Source organism: Papilio machaon, chromosome 13, assembly GCF_912999745.1.
Source record: "Papilio machaon chromosome 13, ilPapMach1.1, whole genome shotgun sequence".
NCBI classification, from domain to species: domain Eukaryota; kingdom Metazoa; phylum Arthropoda; class Insecta; order Lepidoptera; family Papilionidae; genus Papilio; species Papilio machaon.
The window spans coordinates 7,094,581-7,113,078 of NC_059998.1; the positions used below are offsets into that span (position 1 = coordinate 7,094,581).

At 35.7% G+C, this 18,498-nt stretch overlaps 2 protein-coding genes across 3 annotated transcripts; one reads left to right on the forward strand and one right to left on the reverse strand.

Moving 5' to 3' along the window:
• Positions 1-1,987: 1,987 nt before the first annotated feature.
• On the reverse strand, positions 1,988-15,346 carry LOC106709180 (ankyrin repeat domain-containing protein 13D). Of its 2 annotated transcripts, XM_045680520.1 has the most exons (12): positions 15,107-15,346; positions 13,107-13,248; positions 12,232-12,402; positions 11,802-11,945; positions 11,289-11,463; positions 9,386-9,608; positions 7,430-7,603; positions 5,833-5,950; positions 4,469-4,734; positions 4,083-4,174; positions 3,079-3,343; positions 1,988-2,799 (listed from the first exon to the last, which is right to left on the reverse strand). In XM_045680520.1, the coding sequence occupies exons 1-11, from the start codon at positions 15,206-15,208 to the stop codon at positions 3,097-3,099; spliced, it is 1,854 nt and encodes a 617-aa protein (XP_045536476.1). In that variant the 5' UTR covers positions 15,209-15,346; the 3' UTR covers positions 1,988-2,799; positions 3,079-3,096. The 2 variants fall into 2 exon arrangements, with proteins under 2 accessions (XP_045536476.1, XP_045536475.1); XM_045680519.1 differs by lacking the exons at positions 1,988-2,799; positions 3,079-3,343; positions 4,083-4,174; ... (1 more) ...; positions 5,833-5,950; positions 7,430-7,603 and having other exon boundaries at positions 9,391-9,608; positions 10,201-11,463.
• Positions 15,347-15,843: 497 nt separating this feature from the next.
• On the forward strand, positions 15,844-18,242 carry LOC106709202 (dnaJ homolog subfamily C member 28). Its single transcript, XM_014500922.2, has 4 exons — positions 15,844-15,985; positions 16,564-16,782; positions 16,962-17,312; positions 17,808-18,242. The coding sequence occupies exons 1-4, from the start codon at positions 15,887-15,889 to the stop codon at positions 18,240-18,242; spliced, it is 1,104 nt and encodes a 367-aa protein (XP_014356408.2). The 5' UTR covers positions 15,844-15,886.
• The last annotated feature ends 256 nt before the right edge of the window (positions 18,243-18,498 follow it).

The following is an 18,498-nucleotide window of genomic DNA, read 5'->3' on the forward strand; positions in this document are numbered from 1 at the left end:
CGATTTTTAATAAATATCACCGATTGTAAAACGTATGTATAACTGCATACAATTTTTATTATTAAAACCAACTTTCAAATACTGACGGTCAAAAATGTACCCTAATACGATACAAAAACGATACAAATTGCATTGGATACTTATTAATTAATTTTGTCTTGTTTACAACTCAACAAACAACCTCACTCACAACTAATAGGAAACGGGATTAGGAATCCAAAATGTAAACAAATTTCACATTTATTGCTTGGCGTTATGGACTTAATTTGATTGGCAAAATAACCGATAAAATTATACATAAATAAATACAATTCAAATTTATTACATTAACTATCGAAATAAAATTAAAAAAAAATTGGTACTTGTATGATAAAATCCGACTCGAAGGATCAAAGATTTTTTTAAATGCAATATAATTATAGAAAGTTCATTTTGAGATCATTTTCGTATAAAAATAAATTAATGCAAACAAAATATATTGAATCAAGGACATATTTCGCACCTAGTCAGAGATTTTAAAGACAAAACATAGCGAAAAAAAATGTTTTCATACATATGAGTAAGGCACCAAATAATACTCACCAGCTTTGGTAATTTACTCAAATATTATGTATATACTAAAATAATTAGTTGAAAAACGTTGCTTTTTTCTTATAAATTATTTCTAGGGAATTTCTACTGTGGAAAAAAAAATAAAAAATTTAGTATTGGACAACCCTAATCACTTAGGGGTGTGAAAAATAGATAGAAACAGAGTCTCAGACCTAATGAATCTAATATATAAAATTTTCGTGTCAGTTTTCGTTCCCGTACTCCTCCGAAACGGCTTGACCGATTCTCATGAAATTTTGTGAGCATATTCAGTAGGTCTGAGAATCGGCCAACATCTATTTTTCATACCCCCCCCCCCATTTTTTTTTAACTGCGCGCGGTCCGTCCGCGGGCGACAGCTAGTATGTATATAAAATTACATAAAAATCTGTCAAGCAGTTTCAGAGGAATATGGTAACACACATTGTGACACGAAAATTTTATAGATGTATAAGATTAGTTAAATAATAAAATAGTGGATTTTAACAAGCACAAGAAAAATAATATCAAAGATAATTTGACACAACTCCATACATACAATTTAAAAAACCATATTAGATTATAAATGCTATCTATAAGTATACAGTAGGAAGAACATTGAGGCTTTTCAGGACGTTTTTGGGGCATCATTACAGTCTGCTAGATACAATAAATAAACTTAAATTAATAAAATTTAAAATACACCCTAAATAAGATTTAAGTTTCGAAGGACGCAATAAACAAATTGGTTTTTTCTAGCATTCTAGATTTTTTTATTTGGTTCATATTCTTTGCTGCGTCTTTTTATCTAGTAAATTATAAAATTAACGCTGACTTTTTACTGTGGAAAGTTGTCAGAAATACATTTACTATAATTTATACAATTTATTTCATAATAAATCAAAAGTAAAATAATTGTCTATGGTATTTTTGGAACGAAGTTCCTTATCGCGCGTTGTGAAAGGGGGCTAGATGGAAAAAATGCTTACGAAAAGTTGTCACGACACTTTTTGCTATAGTAAGTATGTTAACGACGAATGAGCGCTACTTCACCATGGCAACGACGTGACAATATATAACGAAAATTCATAGAAATAAAATGTACTTCTTGTGAAGACTTAAGTTTTTTATTCATAGAATAAACATTGGTTCCTTCACTAATTAATCGAAAGGAACTTCGTTCCATCCGGGTGTCCCAACACACCTCTCAAGTTTTTTTTTAACATAGAGCTTAATATTAAACGCGGTTTAATTTAATATATTTTATTGTATCTCATTTCTTTGCAAGAGATTATTTAAAAAAAAATCAAATTAGGAATAGACAATTTTATGACAGATCATTTGATTTATGATCAAAAAGTACTTTTAACGTATTTTACTAGTTATAAAAAATACGCAACTACACTATTCAATGTAAACTCGTAACAACTTTCCATCAAAATTGACATAACCTCCAAATATAATCACAAATTCAACTGATATCACTGAAATGAACATAACATTTCAAATTACCTATTCATATAAGCCTTATTTGAACCCTATATACATACATCCATACATACATACATACAGATGTAATATACTAACGTAAGTATATCACAATATTTTAATTATTTATTTTTCTAACAATTGTTTGTTAATTTTTTTCGATATATGGTACTTTTGAGGCTATTCATTGGTGACATAAGGCTTTCTAGGGGGAGCCGTTAAAGAAAATGTTAGTAAGGGGGGTGTAAAATAAAAAAAATAGCAAAACTCGAAACAATCTTAGGTAAGAATAAGATGTTTTGAATTCGCTTAATTCACCCTTACGTAATAAATTGCCCCTTGTGTTGTATATCAGCCCTTAGCCCCTCCCCTCTCTAGACTACATAACTAAAAAACTACTTACCACTTTTTTTCATTCCCTAACTAATAAGTATTACCTTTGGAAATTTTTCTTACTTACGCCCCCCTAGATCTAGCCTAGATCATCGGCTGACAACGCCCTCTGTTGTTATTATGTCAAACTAAAAAACAGCATAATGGAAGGTCAAAATGTTTAAGGGTTCAAAAAAGGCTTGTAATTATATAAAATTCACTATCGTGTTCGCATTTACCGCGTATTGTCACAGACAAGGTGAAATAAATCTAATTGCCTTTTAAATAAGAACTAAATTTGTCTGCAACATTGCAGCGCAGTTGTAAGGCGAAGTCAAACTTGTGGACGCGTTTACTTTGTGATGAAACCTGAAAAACATCTATTTTAGATAAAGTAGTGAAACAAAGAACAAAAAAATTAAAAAAAGGATTTCTATGAAATTACATTTAATTTTCTCAGGAAATAACAAAAAAGCAGATGTTTTTCTCATAAAATAAACTGTGTATTGATGTTAAATACTAACAAGACAGCCATTAAGGGGGTTTTAGTGGGATTGTATCCCCCCCACCCCGATACAAAAAAAAGTGTAAAGGGGGAGGAAACTGCACAGTTCAAGGTCAAATGCCAAATATATTAAAACCCTTTACCTGTAGAATGTCACTTCGCTACTTATCAATGAGTGAGAGACGCAGCACTTCATCTAGCGCGCGCTCCTCATCCTGCCTCCGCCGGTCCAGCTCGGCGTGCTCGCGTGCTGACAGCTCCAGTGCGGCGCGCAGCTCCGCCTCCGCATCCACCTCCACCTCCCCGCCCTCCCCCACCTCCACCTCCGCCTCCAGCGCCGCGGCCAACATCTCGTCCGCCTCCGCGCGCTCCTCCGGACTCAACAGCGACAGAGACGCCTCTATCGCTCTGATACAATACTTAGCGTTACACAAACTCTAGCGGAATACAACTCATAAAGCATAAATATAGCGTATTTAAAGCATATATCACACAATTGCTAACAAAAGTACTTGTCATATACGATTTTATTAGCTCAATTAATGTTCTAAAATTTCCAGAAATTTCATTTCAAGCGTATAAAGAACTTAGATCAAATAGTTGTTTATTTTAGCCTAAAAATCTATTGTAACTTGTAGTTATTTAATAGCTTGAGAAGTCACATATATGAAGTTTATTAGCCCATAATTAATGTATAGTTGGTTTCTGAGATTGAAATCCTTGTAGAAAACATATTGTTATCTTTATTTTATCAAAGATAATGACAGAAATGATATGTTTCTCAGAAACCAACCAATAGTCATAGACTTATTGTCAACTGTACCTAACAATAATAAATACTTTAGCGAAAATTACTATCAATTAATCAAAATAATTATTGAATTTAGTCGCATTAAAAAAAAAGTTCATATAAATATCGCTAGAAATCATAATAATAGCAGATTACATAATTAAGTAGATATAAAATAGCTAAGGGTCATAAAAATAACAACTAAAATCTCCATCTCCTGCAAAATAATGAAAAAATAATTAAAAAAAATATGCTTTCCAATCAAAGACTATACAAGTAAATAATATCCATCTGAAACTTAAATACAATAGAAAGGTACCTTTTATAATAAAAAAGGTAAAAGGAAAGGAAAGATACCTTTGCAGTTGTCTTTCTTCAGCTGCGAGGAGAGCGCGGGGCGGCGCGGGGGAGGAGGGCCGCGCACCGCGCAGCGCCTCCCACACATCCACCTACATACATACAAATTATGCAATAAATATATTTTAAACTAGCGATCACCCGCAACTTCGTCTGCGCAGAATTAAAAAATATCCTATAACATGCCCGCTTTCATCAACTACCTTCCATTGAAAATCACGTTAAAATCGGTCCAGCCGTTCCGGAGATTACCCGGAACAAACGCGGCATTACAAACAGACAAACAGAAAAAATTTAATAAACTGGTTTTTCGTTATCGGAATTTTTTCATATTTCCAAAGGTAAAGCAAACATTGTCAACTATACATGACACCCTGTCAACTGACCTGATCATCATGTGTGCCAGCCTCCATGAGACTCTGCTGTATCGCGTATTGGAGCAGACCTTCATCATCGTCGGTGCCATTTGACATCCTGTCATCAGAGGCCGCCGCGTCTCTGTACCCTCGCCCTATCTCAAAGCAAGCGTCGTCCACTATACACGACAATCTCTCCCCTTCCTGTATACACTCGATGTTCGGTACAGGGGACTCCGTCGCGAATATATTCCCGAATGTTATCCGAGCATTCACCACGTGGAAGAGTGGGATCTCTGTAAGAATACATCTAAGGTACTTTCTAAGGTAAAAGACTATGATGGTGCGTAGTGCGAAGTTTAACACGTTTAATGCCGACTTAAATCGATGTTGAAATAAATTGTGGCATAAAATGTGTTAAGTATATAATTAAATATAAAAAAATGTTTATTATGTTACCGTATTAAAGCTTTATTGTGGTATTCCTAACTTTGATAGGCAAATATAAGCGCGCCTCACTATAATATGCGAAACGGTAGCGTCAATTTCATATGTATTTCCGACTTTAGATAAATCTGTATTTAAGAACTTTTTGATGTTTTTTTTTCTTCATATAAAAGGAAGATATGATGGCAATATATTATTCTACATGTATTTCCACCAATCAAAGTGAGGGTATTTGAAATGTTGATGAAAGAAAATAATAATAAATAATTTAATAACATTGTAAGAATTGATTTCAAAACTAAATACACATTTCTTTCTCTTAGTTATCGTCTCGCATATTTAGTATTTTAAGCTCTCAGTATAAGACTTCGCTCTAATATTAGCTGTTATAAATAAAAAGACATGCCATTTGGCAAATATTACGTACGCCTAATAAACTGGCATAACATTCCCATATTTCTGTAGTTTTGCTGCAAATAATTTAAAAGGCGCCTAATATACGTGAGAAAAGTGTCGAAAAGTTGTAATTAAACGCGTTATTTTTTCTTTTCTGTCTACTAAAAAGCAAGTGATGTATTTGCGGGTGATAAATGTATTTTTTTACCTTCCACAGAGCGTACAACTGGAACGGATATATATAATATAAATGAAGTGTGAAAAGGACAAAAAATGTACAAAATAATAATTTTGAGACGCGCTTATTTCTAGTAATATTATATTTTCAATTAGTTAACTAATAAATGATTAATTCACTTTTTACTTTTCATTTCAATTCATTTTCTTACATTTTCACGTTTTTTCACTTGAATTGTCAGAATTATTATATCAAATAATTAAATTTATAACACAAATTAGTGTATACCACGTACAGTCGCTTACTGAATACTTAAAACATCCTTAGTAACCATTAAATGACTAAAATATTGTTATAATTGTTACCAACTTACCAATTTTAACAGGGAAACCCGCTGGCAGTTGCATTTGTATAAAATCTTTCAATTTAGCGAAGTGCGGAGATGATATCGCCGTCATTAGATCAAGAATCGGCATTATTTGTTCTTGCAACTGAAAAAATTACAAACTATGATCACCTTTAACTTATGTATATATGAAACTTAAAAGCTTTGCTTCGAATAACTTAGAAATACAGTTGAACATAGATAAGAAATAATCCTTAACTAATATATAAACGGCTAAAACACTAACGTACATATGTCCGGTGTCGGCACCGACCAATCACCCCAATGGGCTCGAAACTAGTCGGTGCCGACATCAGACAAATGTACATGAGTGTTTTAGCCGTTTTATATATTATTTAATGATAATATCTCACGAAAAGTTTAAATAATTTAAGACAGGAATCCCCAAACTACTTTGGACAAGTGACCCCCTTTTCCAAAATGAACTGTTACCTCAGACCCCCACATGGTCAAATTACCTATTTTTAAGATCAATTATTATTATTATTCATTCTGACTTAGGTCAATAGAAGACAGAGTGAGAATTAGCAATCCTTTAAGTCCAATATCGTCCACTTTGGGAATCCCTGATTTAAGAGATAATCCAAAGATATTTCCCTAGCACATAGAGGGTTTTCTCTTATCTAAGTCTTTTTTAATAAAAATAAGCAGGCAAATGAACAGCAGAAACACTGATGTGTTCAACGACATCCATAGACATCTATAATATTAGAGGAACCACAGATTCTTCTTGAAGGATCATAAATCTTAACGGTTTGTAATTATAATTTAGGAAGAATTATTATCCACCATATTCAGGTTCAACTGTATTAGTACAATCATCATCAACCTGTCCTTATTCCATATGGCGGGTCGGCACAGTATGTACTTCTCCATACATCTCTATCAGCCGTCATATCTGATATTACCCCCTTCTTACACATCCTCTTTCACACAATACATCCATACTTTCTTTGGTCCTCTACATCTATCATCTACTATATCATCATCTACTATAGTCATCCACATTCAATCAATTGCTACAATCACAAATCTTATTATTTCTGTCCTATTATTTAAGATGACAAATATAATTTTTCAATAACCAACCCGGCTGCATACAAGTGGTTTCTTTACTAAAACTAGTTTTAATCTACTAGTTTATATTTAAAGATAGTTTACTTAGTCCAGTGTTTCCCAAAGTGGGCGATAATTCCCCCTTGGGGGCGTTTGAAACCTAGGAGGGGGCGATAAGGGGCCCAAAAAATGGGGGCATTGAAATTAATAAAAAGTAAAGAAATTGTGGTTTTTAAGTTTTAGGGCTGAATAAAAATTAGGGGCGCTCTGAAATATAATTGATATTCAAAGGGGGCGGTGAAAGAAATAAGTTTGACAATCACTGACTTAGTCCAACATTTTATAATCTATAATAAATTAGATGAACTCTAAGTAAAAAAATATGAGAAAATAATTTTTGTGGCGTTTCAATAAAAAAAATTAAAAAAAAAATAGCTCTATAAAAGATATATAAAAAAAACAAACCCATAAGAGAAGTGAACCCATAATTAGTGATTACATGTCTTACTTCAAGGGGGTAGTCCTCACAGAGCCAGAGCGTGGCCTTGAACTTCTGCACCTTGGTGGTCATCTCCTTGGGCCTGCCGATGTCCCTCTCCAGCGGCATCTCGCTGAAGTACTCGCACCATGTCACCGGCTTCACGTCTTCTGAGGATCTACTCGTATGAGGCTCTTCATCTACCTCGTCCTGGAAACATTTTTTTTTTCATTTTCAATTACACAAATTGTTAATTCTAAAATAGACGTGTGTAAATAAGCTCAGAAGCTCAAAAGTTCAACTCACATAGACTTGAAACTTAGAGTTACGACTTAACAACTAAACTAGTATCTCACGACTCAACGTAATGTACTATAACTATGCGAGACAAAGAGCTACGAGACATCTAGTGAGTTGCAGAGTAAATAATACAGAGTACAAAGTGAGCAGTAATAGTTCACTGATCTGCTTCACGTAAACGAAACGTGAGCTGATCTGCAAGTCATCAATTTTAATTGATTTACCCATGACTATAATTTACATTTTACACATAATAAATTCCGAATTTGACATTGTTGTTTTCTGAACTGGTTACTAGATAGCGCTGTACAGATAGAACCAGAGCTGGGCATTAACTCGTTAATCCGTTAATCGTTAATTAACGAAGTTAACATTTTGCTTAACGGATTAACTTTTAAGTTAACTTCAAAAAGTGTTAACGCTTTTGTTAACTTCCGTTAAACTCAACTTCCGTTAATAAAAGTCCGTTAATCGTTAAATTAGAAACTTTGAGACGTGCTGTTATTTTGTTTAAATTACGTGCCACGCCACGCTCGTAAGCTCGTAAGCTATGTTGGGCGACTGTCGGTGACTCGAATTGTGAACGAACGAGTTGATAATTGATATAATATGTGAAGCGTGCAAGTGTGATGCATCAGAGCGTCCGGGAAAGACGTGACCAACAGGACAAAATCAAAACAAGGTTCGAAGTAGTATATTTCATTACGAGTATATAAAAGCATGAGTATGTAATAGCCCACATTCCAAACGCTCTTCGTCCCTGCAATACGCCACTTTTTGAGCAACTGTATTAAAACACTTTTTTACTCTTGCTTTTTCTTTAGCTTTTCTAAACTTGTCTTTCCCAACTGTCAAAATAATGTCTGTTAAAAAGAATAACCAACCACGAAGTTTTTACAAAAAAAAATCATTGAAGTTTTTATGATTCATGCAAATATTTCTAAAAAGAAGCTTCTAATTTGTTATAATATCAGATTTAATGATTTGATTCAATGAATTAGGTTAGTTTTCATTTTATTTCATCTCATTAAATTTCATTTTCATTTCATATCAATAAAAATAATCTACTGAAGACTTGGCTGTTTGGGCATAGTTCCCTTTGCCTACCCAGAATGGGTGAAGAAATTGGTGAAGAAATTCTTTTACGGTTGGCACCATTTTCCAAACATTTTTGTTAGTTGAGTTTATTTTGTTTTTATTATTCTATTAAATTGCTTCATTTTTTCGCAACTGTATCAAAAATAGTTGTTTAGTACACGTGCGAAAATGTCATTACAACGTGTTCCAAATGTCAACCGTCACCTTCGGCTGCGCTGCGGCTCGGGTAGATATTTGTCGGAACTCTTTGCAATGACAGGCTTTCCGCACTCGTAATGAAATATACTATAATGCATTCATATTTGTCTCTAATACTAATGTGTACATTCTATAACTGTATAGTCAAATTACAATTTTAAACAAGTGTCGCCACATAAGTGTGAAATTAGTATGTATAACTTTGGTATGGTTAACTGTTAACGATTAACTTTAACTTGCGTTAAAATTTCGAGAATTTAACGCTTTAACGATTAACGAAGTTAATTTTTTAATTAACGAATTAACGATTAACGAAGTTAACTTTTCGATTAACTGTGCCCACCTGTGGATAGAACGTATCCTTACATGACGGTAGCGAGTGCGGTGTACCTGTTCGGGTGTGAGCAGGGGCGAAGCACCCTCCCTGTCGGCGAGCGCGAGCAGGCCGGCGAGGGGTGCGCGGGGGGTGGCTCGGGCGCGCTCTCCGCGGGGCACGTGCTCGCTGCGCGTCTTCGACACCAGCTCCACGTTGTTGGCGCTGAACACTTTGCACTCGTAACCGTTCACCGTCTCAGTCTTGTCCTGTCTCCAACCCCAGATGCCACTTTTGTTCCTATAATACAATTTGAAAAGTACATTGACACGCTATTATTATGCATACAAAGCTCTTAAACATAGAAATGAGGAGTGTCGGTGATTCAGATCTTGAACTCTTGACTTGTAATCTGCAGATCCTGTGTTTTTTGACGTTCTTACGGTAAACTTCGAACACATGCGAACATATGCTGCACATATGGACCAGCTTGGTTGACTATGAGACGTAGGCTCCGAGCCTCTCAGTGGGGACGTATAACTGATGATGATGAGCTATAGAAATGTGCGTGTCATGTCATTGGTAACAAAACTAAAAATGATGATTTGCATCTTCGCTCTCAGTTCACATGTGTAAAGCAAATTAGTAAACCGACTAGCAGCTCAGCTCGCTTTGTACCTGTATATAGATTTACATTTCAGCTGCGAACTACGAGTCTAAAAGCAGTTTGCGACTCTTCATCTCACATAGTTATAGTACATAGCGATGATCCGTGAGCTGGTAATTTAGTTGTGGAATCGCAGCTCAGCAGTTCAAGTCAATGACCTGAGCTTTGGTTCAGAGATGATTCAATCAGTTCTATCGTGTAGTGTTTGTGTGTGTGTGTGTATACCTCTCGAAGCTGATCTTGTCTGTGTCGAGGTAGTTGAGTGCGAGTGGTGCGGCGAGACGCTGCAGCAGAGCACGGCGCGGAGGTGAGTGGTGCGCTGCGGGCTCGCGCGTGTGTGTTTGTGTGTCTGTGTGTATACCTCTCGAAGCTGATCTTGTCTGTGTCGAGGTAGTTGAGTGCGAGTGGTGCGGCGAGGCGCTGCAGCAGAGCACGGCGCGGGGGCGAGTGGTGCGCTGCGGGCTCGCGCGTGTGTGTTTGTGTGTCTGTGTGTATACCTCTCGAAGCTGATCTTGTCTGTGTCGAGGTAGTTGAGTGCGAGTGGTGCGGCGAGGCGCTGCAGCAGAGCACGGCGCGGGGGCGAGTGGTGCGCTGCGGGCTCGCGCGTGTGTGTTTGTGTGTCTGTGTGTATACCTCTCGAAGCTGATCTTGTCTGTGTCGAGGTAGTTGAGTGCGAGTGGTGCGGCGAGACGCTGCAGCAGAGCACGGCGCGGGGGCGAGTGGTGCGCTGCGGGCTCGCGCGTGTGTGTTTGTGTGTCTGTGTGTATACCTCTCGAAGCTGATCTTGTCTGTGTCGAGGTAGTTGAGTGCGAGTGGTGCGGCGAGGCGCTGCAGCAGAGCACGGCGCGGGGGCGAGTGGTGCGCTGCGGGCTCGCGCGTGTGTGTTTGTGTGTCTGTGTGTATACCTCTCGAAGCTGATCTTGTCTGTGTCGAGGTAGTTGAGTGCGAGTGGTGCGGCGAGGCGCTGCAGCAGAGCACGGCGCGGGGGCGAGTGGTGCGCTGCGGGCTCGCGCGTGTGTGTTTGTGTGTCTGTGTGTATACCTCTCGAAGCTGATCTTGTCTGTGTCGAGGTAGTTGAGTGCGAGTGGTGCGGCGAGGCGCTGCAGCAGAGCACGGCGCGGGGGCGAGTGGTGCGCTGCGGGCTCGCGCGTGTGTGTTTGTGTGTCTGTGTGTATACCTCTCGAAGCTGATCTTGTCTGTGTCGAGGTAGTTGAGTGCGAGTGGTGCGGCGAGGCGCTGCAGCAGAGCACGGCGCGGGGGCGAGTGGTGCGCTGCGGGCTCGCGCGTGTGTGTTTGTGTGTCTGTGTGTATACCTCTCGAAGCTGATCTTGTCTGTGTCGAGGTAGTTGAGTGCGAGTGGTGCGGCGAGACGCTGCAGCAGAGCACGGCGCGGCGGCGAGTGGTGCGCTGCGGGCTCGTGGGCGTCCAGCTGCTCGCACCACGCCGTACCCAGCGTGTGGTCCAGCTCAACCAGGCTCGCACGATTACCTATACACAAAACATAAACACACAAACTAAGACAATTTTAAAGTGATTTCCTCCCCCCCCCTTTCTTTACTAGTTATCGACCGCGACTCTAACAAAAAAACTTAATTAGTAGTATTAGTAGTATACATTCTTCTAGGCTTTGCTCTACGTCTATGCCAAGTATCAGCTAGATCTATGCAGTCGTTCTAGAGATACCTACTAACAAACATCCATCTACCATCCATCCATCCGACATCCAAATAGTAGCATAGTAAGGTTACTCCATCGTCTCCATTTATATAGTGAAGATTTTCATATGTACGTTCTTTGCTTAAGATAAGCTGACGCAGTGTCCATACCCTGTCCTCGGAATATATAGGACCGCTCCCCGCGCTGCCAATTGGTGTCATCGAAGCCGGCGAGCGTGGTGTCAACGCGCACGTTGCCACCGCGCTTGTACACCTTATACGTATCGAAGGGACAGTAACGGGACACTAAAGGCACTGTAACAAACGACGTAATACTTCGAACAGCGCATCTCAAACAAAACAGGCAGAGAAACGTGATTTTATTATTGGAAGAGAGGACAGAGACATTTAGAGCATGCTGAAAGGTAAATGTCGTTTAGTTTCAAAATCTCAGTTTGTTCTACATTTTCTTCAAAACAATTTCAAATATTCTGGATGCTGAGAGGATACAATTTTTAATTACACAAATTCATTCTGAAATTACTAGTCAAACTAATTTCCAATAATTTGATTTTCGAAATATTAGCTAAAATGAACTTACCCCAGCTGGTGAACTCCCACTTCATCTCAACGTAGAAGTCGGGTGCGAGGCTGAGCCGACGCAGCAGGTCGGGCACGCCGGCCGCGCGCGCCGCCTGCCGCTGCCGGTCACGGCGCGACAGCACCAGTGATAGCAGCGCCGCGTCACCCCGCGCCGTCGCCTCCTGCACGGCTACAATACGACCATATCATCGTAAAAAATGTTTTACTTTAATTATTGATACTTTAAATTTGAACTCAATTGATAATGTCTATAACTTGTTCCAACAGACTAAAACATCGCTCGTTTTACAATAAAAATAATGTATTCCAAAACGTGTATAACCGTAAATCAGATAAAACTTTAGCTTTCATATGATGAATGTTAGGCATTTTTAGAATTACAAGTACAACAAAAATGTACTTTTAATTTTTTTTTATAAAATATATTCGCAAATTTAATACCAGTATTGTTTTAACTTTATTTGAACTATAGGTACACGAACACATCGTGATAACTACATTGTGAAAGATAAACTTTTGCCGATCGATCGTTAACACAAAGGATTGCATTAAACAATGGCAGATTGAGAGATATCAAATAAATAATACAATAGTAAAACTAAGACATTTTCTCATGGGATACCTAATAAGCTATCAAAACAATTTAGTATACACGGTAAGTTCTTGTTTACAAAACTTTGGTCTTGAATCTTATAATTGATTATTTATCTTGCTTTACGTAGTCGTAAGTCTATACGAGACCCACACCACAGACAGACATCGGTTGACCCGGCCAATTCATGCACCCAAAAATATTGTTGTTACAATTTGAATGTGGCATTTAAGATAGGTTTTGTAAGCAGGTTAAGCCTACTCCGTTCATTCACATCTTACCAGTCCATCCGTCTTTCTCGCAGTTAACATCAGCGCCGGCATTGATGAGCGCCTCCGTAGCCTCGATGTGTCCTAGTGTCACCGCCAACAGTAATGGCGTGCGCCCGCGCGGGTCTCGCAACTCGATATCTTCTTTCGTAAACTGCAATATGATACATATTGGAATACAGATTATATATATTTTTCCCATTCTTAACAATAAAAAAATACTATACCTACTAAGAAATGGAGAGATAGAGTTAATTGCGGCACCATCAGTCATAAGGAAGAAGTTTTTAAATCTTTGTTACTGTCTCCGTATGTTTTTTAAATAAACAAGAGAGATGAAAATATGTTTGTTTACAAGTGTTTCGACAGTCAAAACCCGCAATTAGTGACACTAACTCTTTTAAAGAAAGTTTGCCAATGTTTTGGTATATTTCGTTTGGCATAGTATACAATATGGCATACTTAAAAAAAAACTATAAGTGAATTTTATCTCTTATCGAACGCTTATTGAGACAAAATTCGGCGTGGTTTTGCATATTTTCGTAAATGTATCACATATCATGGCCACGTCGATTTGTACGGCTTTTAATGATAATACGATTATGAGTATGTCTTATAAACACGGCTATATGTTTGTTAGGCTTCAAAGCCGTATACAAAAACTTTACTTCCTCGACAGACGGACTCCCACACATTTACGATTAACATAATAATCTACATTTACCCACGACCTACATTTGTATTACACGGTTGGGATAGGATTTTATGTTCACTAATATTATAAATACGAAAGTTTGGATGGATGGATGTTTGTTTGAAGGTATCTCTAGAACGACTCAACAAATCTTGACGAAATTTAACACAGATGTAGAACATAGTCTGGATTAACACATCCGCTACTTATTAAGTTTTTATAATATCGCGGGGAGGGAGTCGCGAGTGGCAGTTAGCGTTTATATAAAAAATAATTAATTAAATTAGTTAAAGAATGGATTAAATTAGTTAATGTATGTGTTTTTCGATTTACGGTTTACATATGTACATTAATCCAACATTCTTATGGTGAAGGAAAACATTGTGATGCAACCTGCACATATCTGAGAAGAAGTTCAATGATATGTGTGAAATCAACCAACCCGCACTGGGCTAGCGTGGTTCACTATGGCCTAGTCATCCCTAACTTAGGTAATGCTCCCAGACCCACATTGGGGATGTATAGTGAGCTGATGATGATGATCTGGAGAAGCTCTATACTCAATCTGAATTTGTGTAAAACAAAAGCTTGTATTTAACTTCCAATATAATAAAATACATATAAATATCATATAACATAGTTACATGTTGCATTTATGTAACCTTGTTAGGTTAATATATGTTAATTATATTCAATGGCAAGTTGTTATCAGTGGTCAGCATTAAAAGTGCTAACTGAGTCATACAATGTGATGTCATTTTGTAACTACATAGAACATTGTGTTCAAAACTTTCTTATATATATTTCTGTATTTTTACCATTTTTTTTCTGTATTTAAATTGGAGTATGTAAATATTTATATGGTAACACGACAATACATTGTACAAACCTACACATTTAAGGTTTTTGCAGTTTCAAATTTTAATTGTAAGTTGTAAATATTATCCCACAGTTTTAAAACATCAAAATAATAATATGTATAATGTAATATATATAACAAATGCAAAATTTCAATATGATTGTAATTAAAATAAATTAAGTAAAATAACGAAATCCCCACAGTATTATCAATAGTATATTTATCTTATACATACAAATAAAAGTAGTTTCGATATCAGAAATATAATATTAGTTTTAACATATTATTCATAGTTTTTACATAATAATTTAACCTTTTTAATGAATATTGTTTCTAGCATTGTCTGCATTAAATTAAATACAAGCAACAGTTATTACTTTATATAATATTTACTAAATATAATTCCTAATTACCGAGTTATAGTTGTAGAATTAATAAATTATGAGATCCCGAGTGTACCTTATTAGCTTCCAAGGAGTTTTTGAGTTCTTCATGCTCGTTATTCCAAACCAGCCAATGAATTGGATACCGTTTAGCGACGTCTTGCACATTTAGCGGCATTGTTTTAGAACATTTATCACATACACAAGAAAATTAAAATTTCACTTAATTTGTTCCTTATTCAAATGATAATTTACAAATATTTTACACTAGAATAACAACGAGTCACAATTATTTCATTTCACTTAATGTCAAAAATCTAACGCAACTCGCAACTGCTGTCGCGGATATGTCAAATCAAAATCAAAGAGTAAATTATTCATGTCAGATTTAAGTTTTAATTTTCATGAGGAAGTGAGAATGTGAAACCAAAGCCGTTGCTGATACAGTAAGAAGTTTACAAATAAGTTTTTATTTGAAGAACATACATATTAATCGCAATCACTTCTATAATGTTATTTCGCCCTATGTTCCGTTACAAAATATAATTTGGACTCAACAAATTAGGACATAAAAGATATTGACATTATCTTTGTTAAATGTTAATTTTGGTTGTCACTGTCAGTATTTTTTATCCTAAAATTTAAAAATAAATAAAATGTCATTTTGTCGAAATCAAAAATGTTATCAAATTTTGTTACGTATTAATGTATAATTATTGACGATGCAATTTCAAGTTGTTCTCACTAGGAACTTATATCATTAAGAAAAGATTATTTATCGTGTTTTCAATTTAAATTGTCTTTTTTCACTCTGAGACACAGTGTATACAATAAATATAAGATCAAACAAACAACAATGAATAAAACGTTGTTACAAAGTTACTACCTAAAAACGACTTCACTTTATTACTGTCCTCGTCGAAGAATTGAAACTATTTCCAAACAGAATATTGAAGTAAGTCAATCATTTTCATTATCATGACTTAAACTAATTTTAAATGCTAAATATACCTTAAAAGAAAAAACTTTCGCGTCAGAGGCCTAGTTTGTTCTCTTCGGTGGAAATAGGATTCCCGATGGGAAGGTGGATTCGGTGGAGGAGACGTATAGGAATGGGTAATATCTTCTTTCTGCACCTCCCCTTCTCTGTCGATGGGTAGCGGTCATTTTGCTGCTTTGTGGATTTCAGATCGCTGCTTGCTTTTTACCACATATAAACATGTATACATATATTCATGTTAAAAAAGATAAAAACTTGAGAAGTGTCAAGGGACACCCGGATGGAACGAAGTTCCTTTCGATTAATTAGTGAAGGAACCAATGTTTATTCTATGAATAAAAAACTTAAGTCTTCACAAGAAGTACATTTTATTTTTATGAATTTTCGTTATATATTGTCACGTCGTTGCCATGGTGAAGTAGACGTTAAAAGTGTCGTGACAACTTTTCGTAAGAATTTTTTCCGTCTAGCCCCCTTTCACAACGCGCGATAAGGAACTTCGTTCCAATTATTATTTAATGCTTTACTTTCAGAATAGTTATAAAGTACTTAACTTACCACTTAATTCAAAACAAGAGGATGTTCGTAATGCATTTCTTGAGCTAGCTAAGAAGTATCATCCAGACTCAGGGTCTCCAGATGCAAATATTGAGAAGTTTGTTGCTATAGAGAATGCATTCAGATTGTTGTCAAAACATAACACCGGAGTCAGCAATAGCAAGGAAGTGGAGAAAATTGTGCATGATGTCAAAGTATGTCATATTTATGTACACATTCTTAATAAAGTGCTGATTTCACATTTAATATCTGTTTTAAATATATATTAAATCAATTTTAGATTTCTAATTTTAGGAATTGTTTAGTTTCTACAAATTTTAATTGTGTCACAATAAAAATAATTTAACAATACTAAATAAAAAAAAAATTGCAGCACACAGCACCTCAACATCGTCAGTACCTAAGCTTTGAAGGTGTAGGTTATGGAACTCCCTTCCAAAGACAGAAACAGTGGCAACAAGCAAGAGCACAGAAAGCTGCTGCTAATGTAATGGAACATCGTATCTCTAAAGCTGTAGCTTCCGATAAGGCACTACTAAAAAAGGAAAGCTACAGTAAGAAACATGATATCAAAACTAAATACGGTTTTGATAGATTGGTTGAGGATTTAATACAAGAGTCAATATCGAAAGGAGAGTTTGAGAATTTAAGTGGTAAGGGAAAACCGTTGAAAGATCAGAATACAAACCCATATGTTGATTTTACTACTCATAAATTGAATGAGGTAAGCATTAATGGCTTTTTTACCACTTGTAAAAATATTATGATCCAATAAAATTAAGTAAAAGGTAACATCAAATACCATATCGACGCCCCCACCGAATAACCCCTTAATAGGAAAAATAAAATTTTTCAGGAGAAGCAAAAAACCGTATTTCTTTAATAACTTCATCAATAATTATTTTACAAGAATCTTTTAGATACCAAAACAAAGCTAATTTTTATAGCTTCATTGTATTTTCATTCATGTATTCTGGGCGTATTCTGTGCTATGAAGGAAAAATGATAATACCGGAAATAAAAAAAATCTGTTTCCATAATAAGTTTTTATCTCCGTAATTAACATTAAGAAAAATATAAAAAAATGTGTAAAAGGACCTTTAGATGCCGAATTCGACGGAAAAGCAAGAACCCGGTAAGAGTGCATTACAGGATTATTCGACAGGGGCGTTGATATGTTACAGCATTGAAATACAGTAAAATTCTTTGTCTCTTATAGGTGTTAATAAACAATGGTTTTACACCAGAATGGATAACAATGAGAAAAGAGATAGATCAAGATATTGATGCTTTAAAGGAGGAAATAAAAAAGGATAGAATGTACTTAGGTCCATATCCATTGAGTGACGAAGACGGAATTAAATGGGAGAAAATATATAAAAGTAATAAAAATTTAGCCGATTCTATCAATATAAAAATCAACACATACAATTTGATAGTTCCAATGATAAACAAACAGAAGTTTCATATTGAATTTGATAGAATTTGTGAAGACATATTGAAGAATGGTGAACATTCTGTTATAAATAAACAATCTCAAGATCAGATTGTGATAAAGGAACCGGAAAATGACAATGGCGATATAATAGGCATTTTATTTAATGCTTTCGGTGAATTGTTAACATTTAATAAAGAAAAAAAAGAAAAATGTTGATAATTATCTGCAGTTACGATATTATATAGAATAAGTGATAATCTATTAATTTATTTGAAACAAAGGATAACTTGAAAAAAAAAATCTGTGATATATTTTAAATAAAAAATAAAACTAAATTAAATATATAATAATCTTTTTATTTAAACATTCACTAAAATTACTAAAAATGTCTTAAAATACATTAACATATTAAATCTACTTAACATATCGGATGAATCTATTCGAGTTCATTCAATTTATGGTTTGACAAATA

Bases quoted from the DNA above. Each gene is read 5' to 3' on its own strand.
- LOC106709202 (XM_014500922.2), top strand. From the start codon at position 15,887: ATGAATAAAACGTTGTTACAAAGTTACTACCTAAAAACGACTTCACTT. The intron at 15,986-16,563 runs GTAAGTCAATCA...CTTTACTTTCAG, and splicing joins TTTCCAAACAGAATATTGAA to AATAGTTATAAAGTACTTAA. The intron at 16,783-16,961 runs GTATGTCATATT...AAAAAATTGCAG, and splicing joins AAATTGTGCATGATGTCAAA to CACACAGCACCTCAACATCG.
- LOC106709180 (XM_045680519.1), bottom strand. From the start codon at position 15,208: ATGCCGCTAAATGTGCAAGACGTCGCTAAACGGTATCCAATTCATTGG. The intron at 13,249-15,106 runs GTACACTCGGGA...ATCATATTGCAG, and splicing joins ACTCCTTGGAAGCTAATAAG to TTTACGAAAGAAGATATCGA. The intron at 9,609-10,200 runs GTATACACACAC...ATTGTATTATAG, and splicing joins GACAAGATCAGCTTCGAGAG to GAACAAAAGTGGCATCTGGG.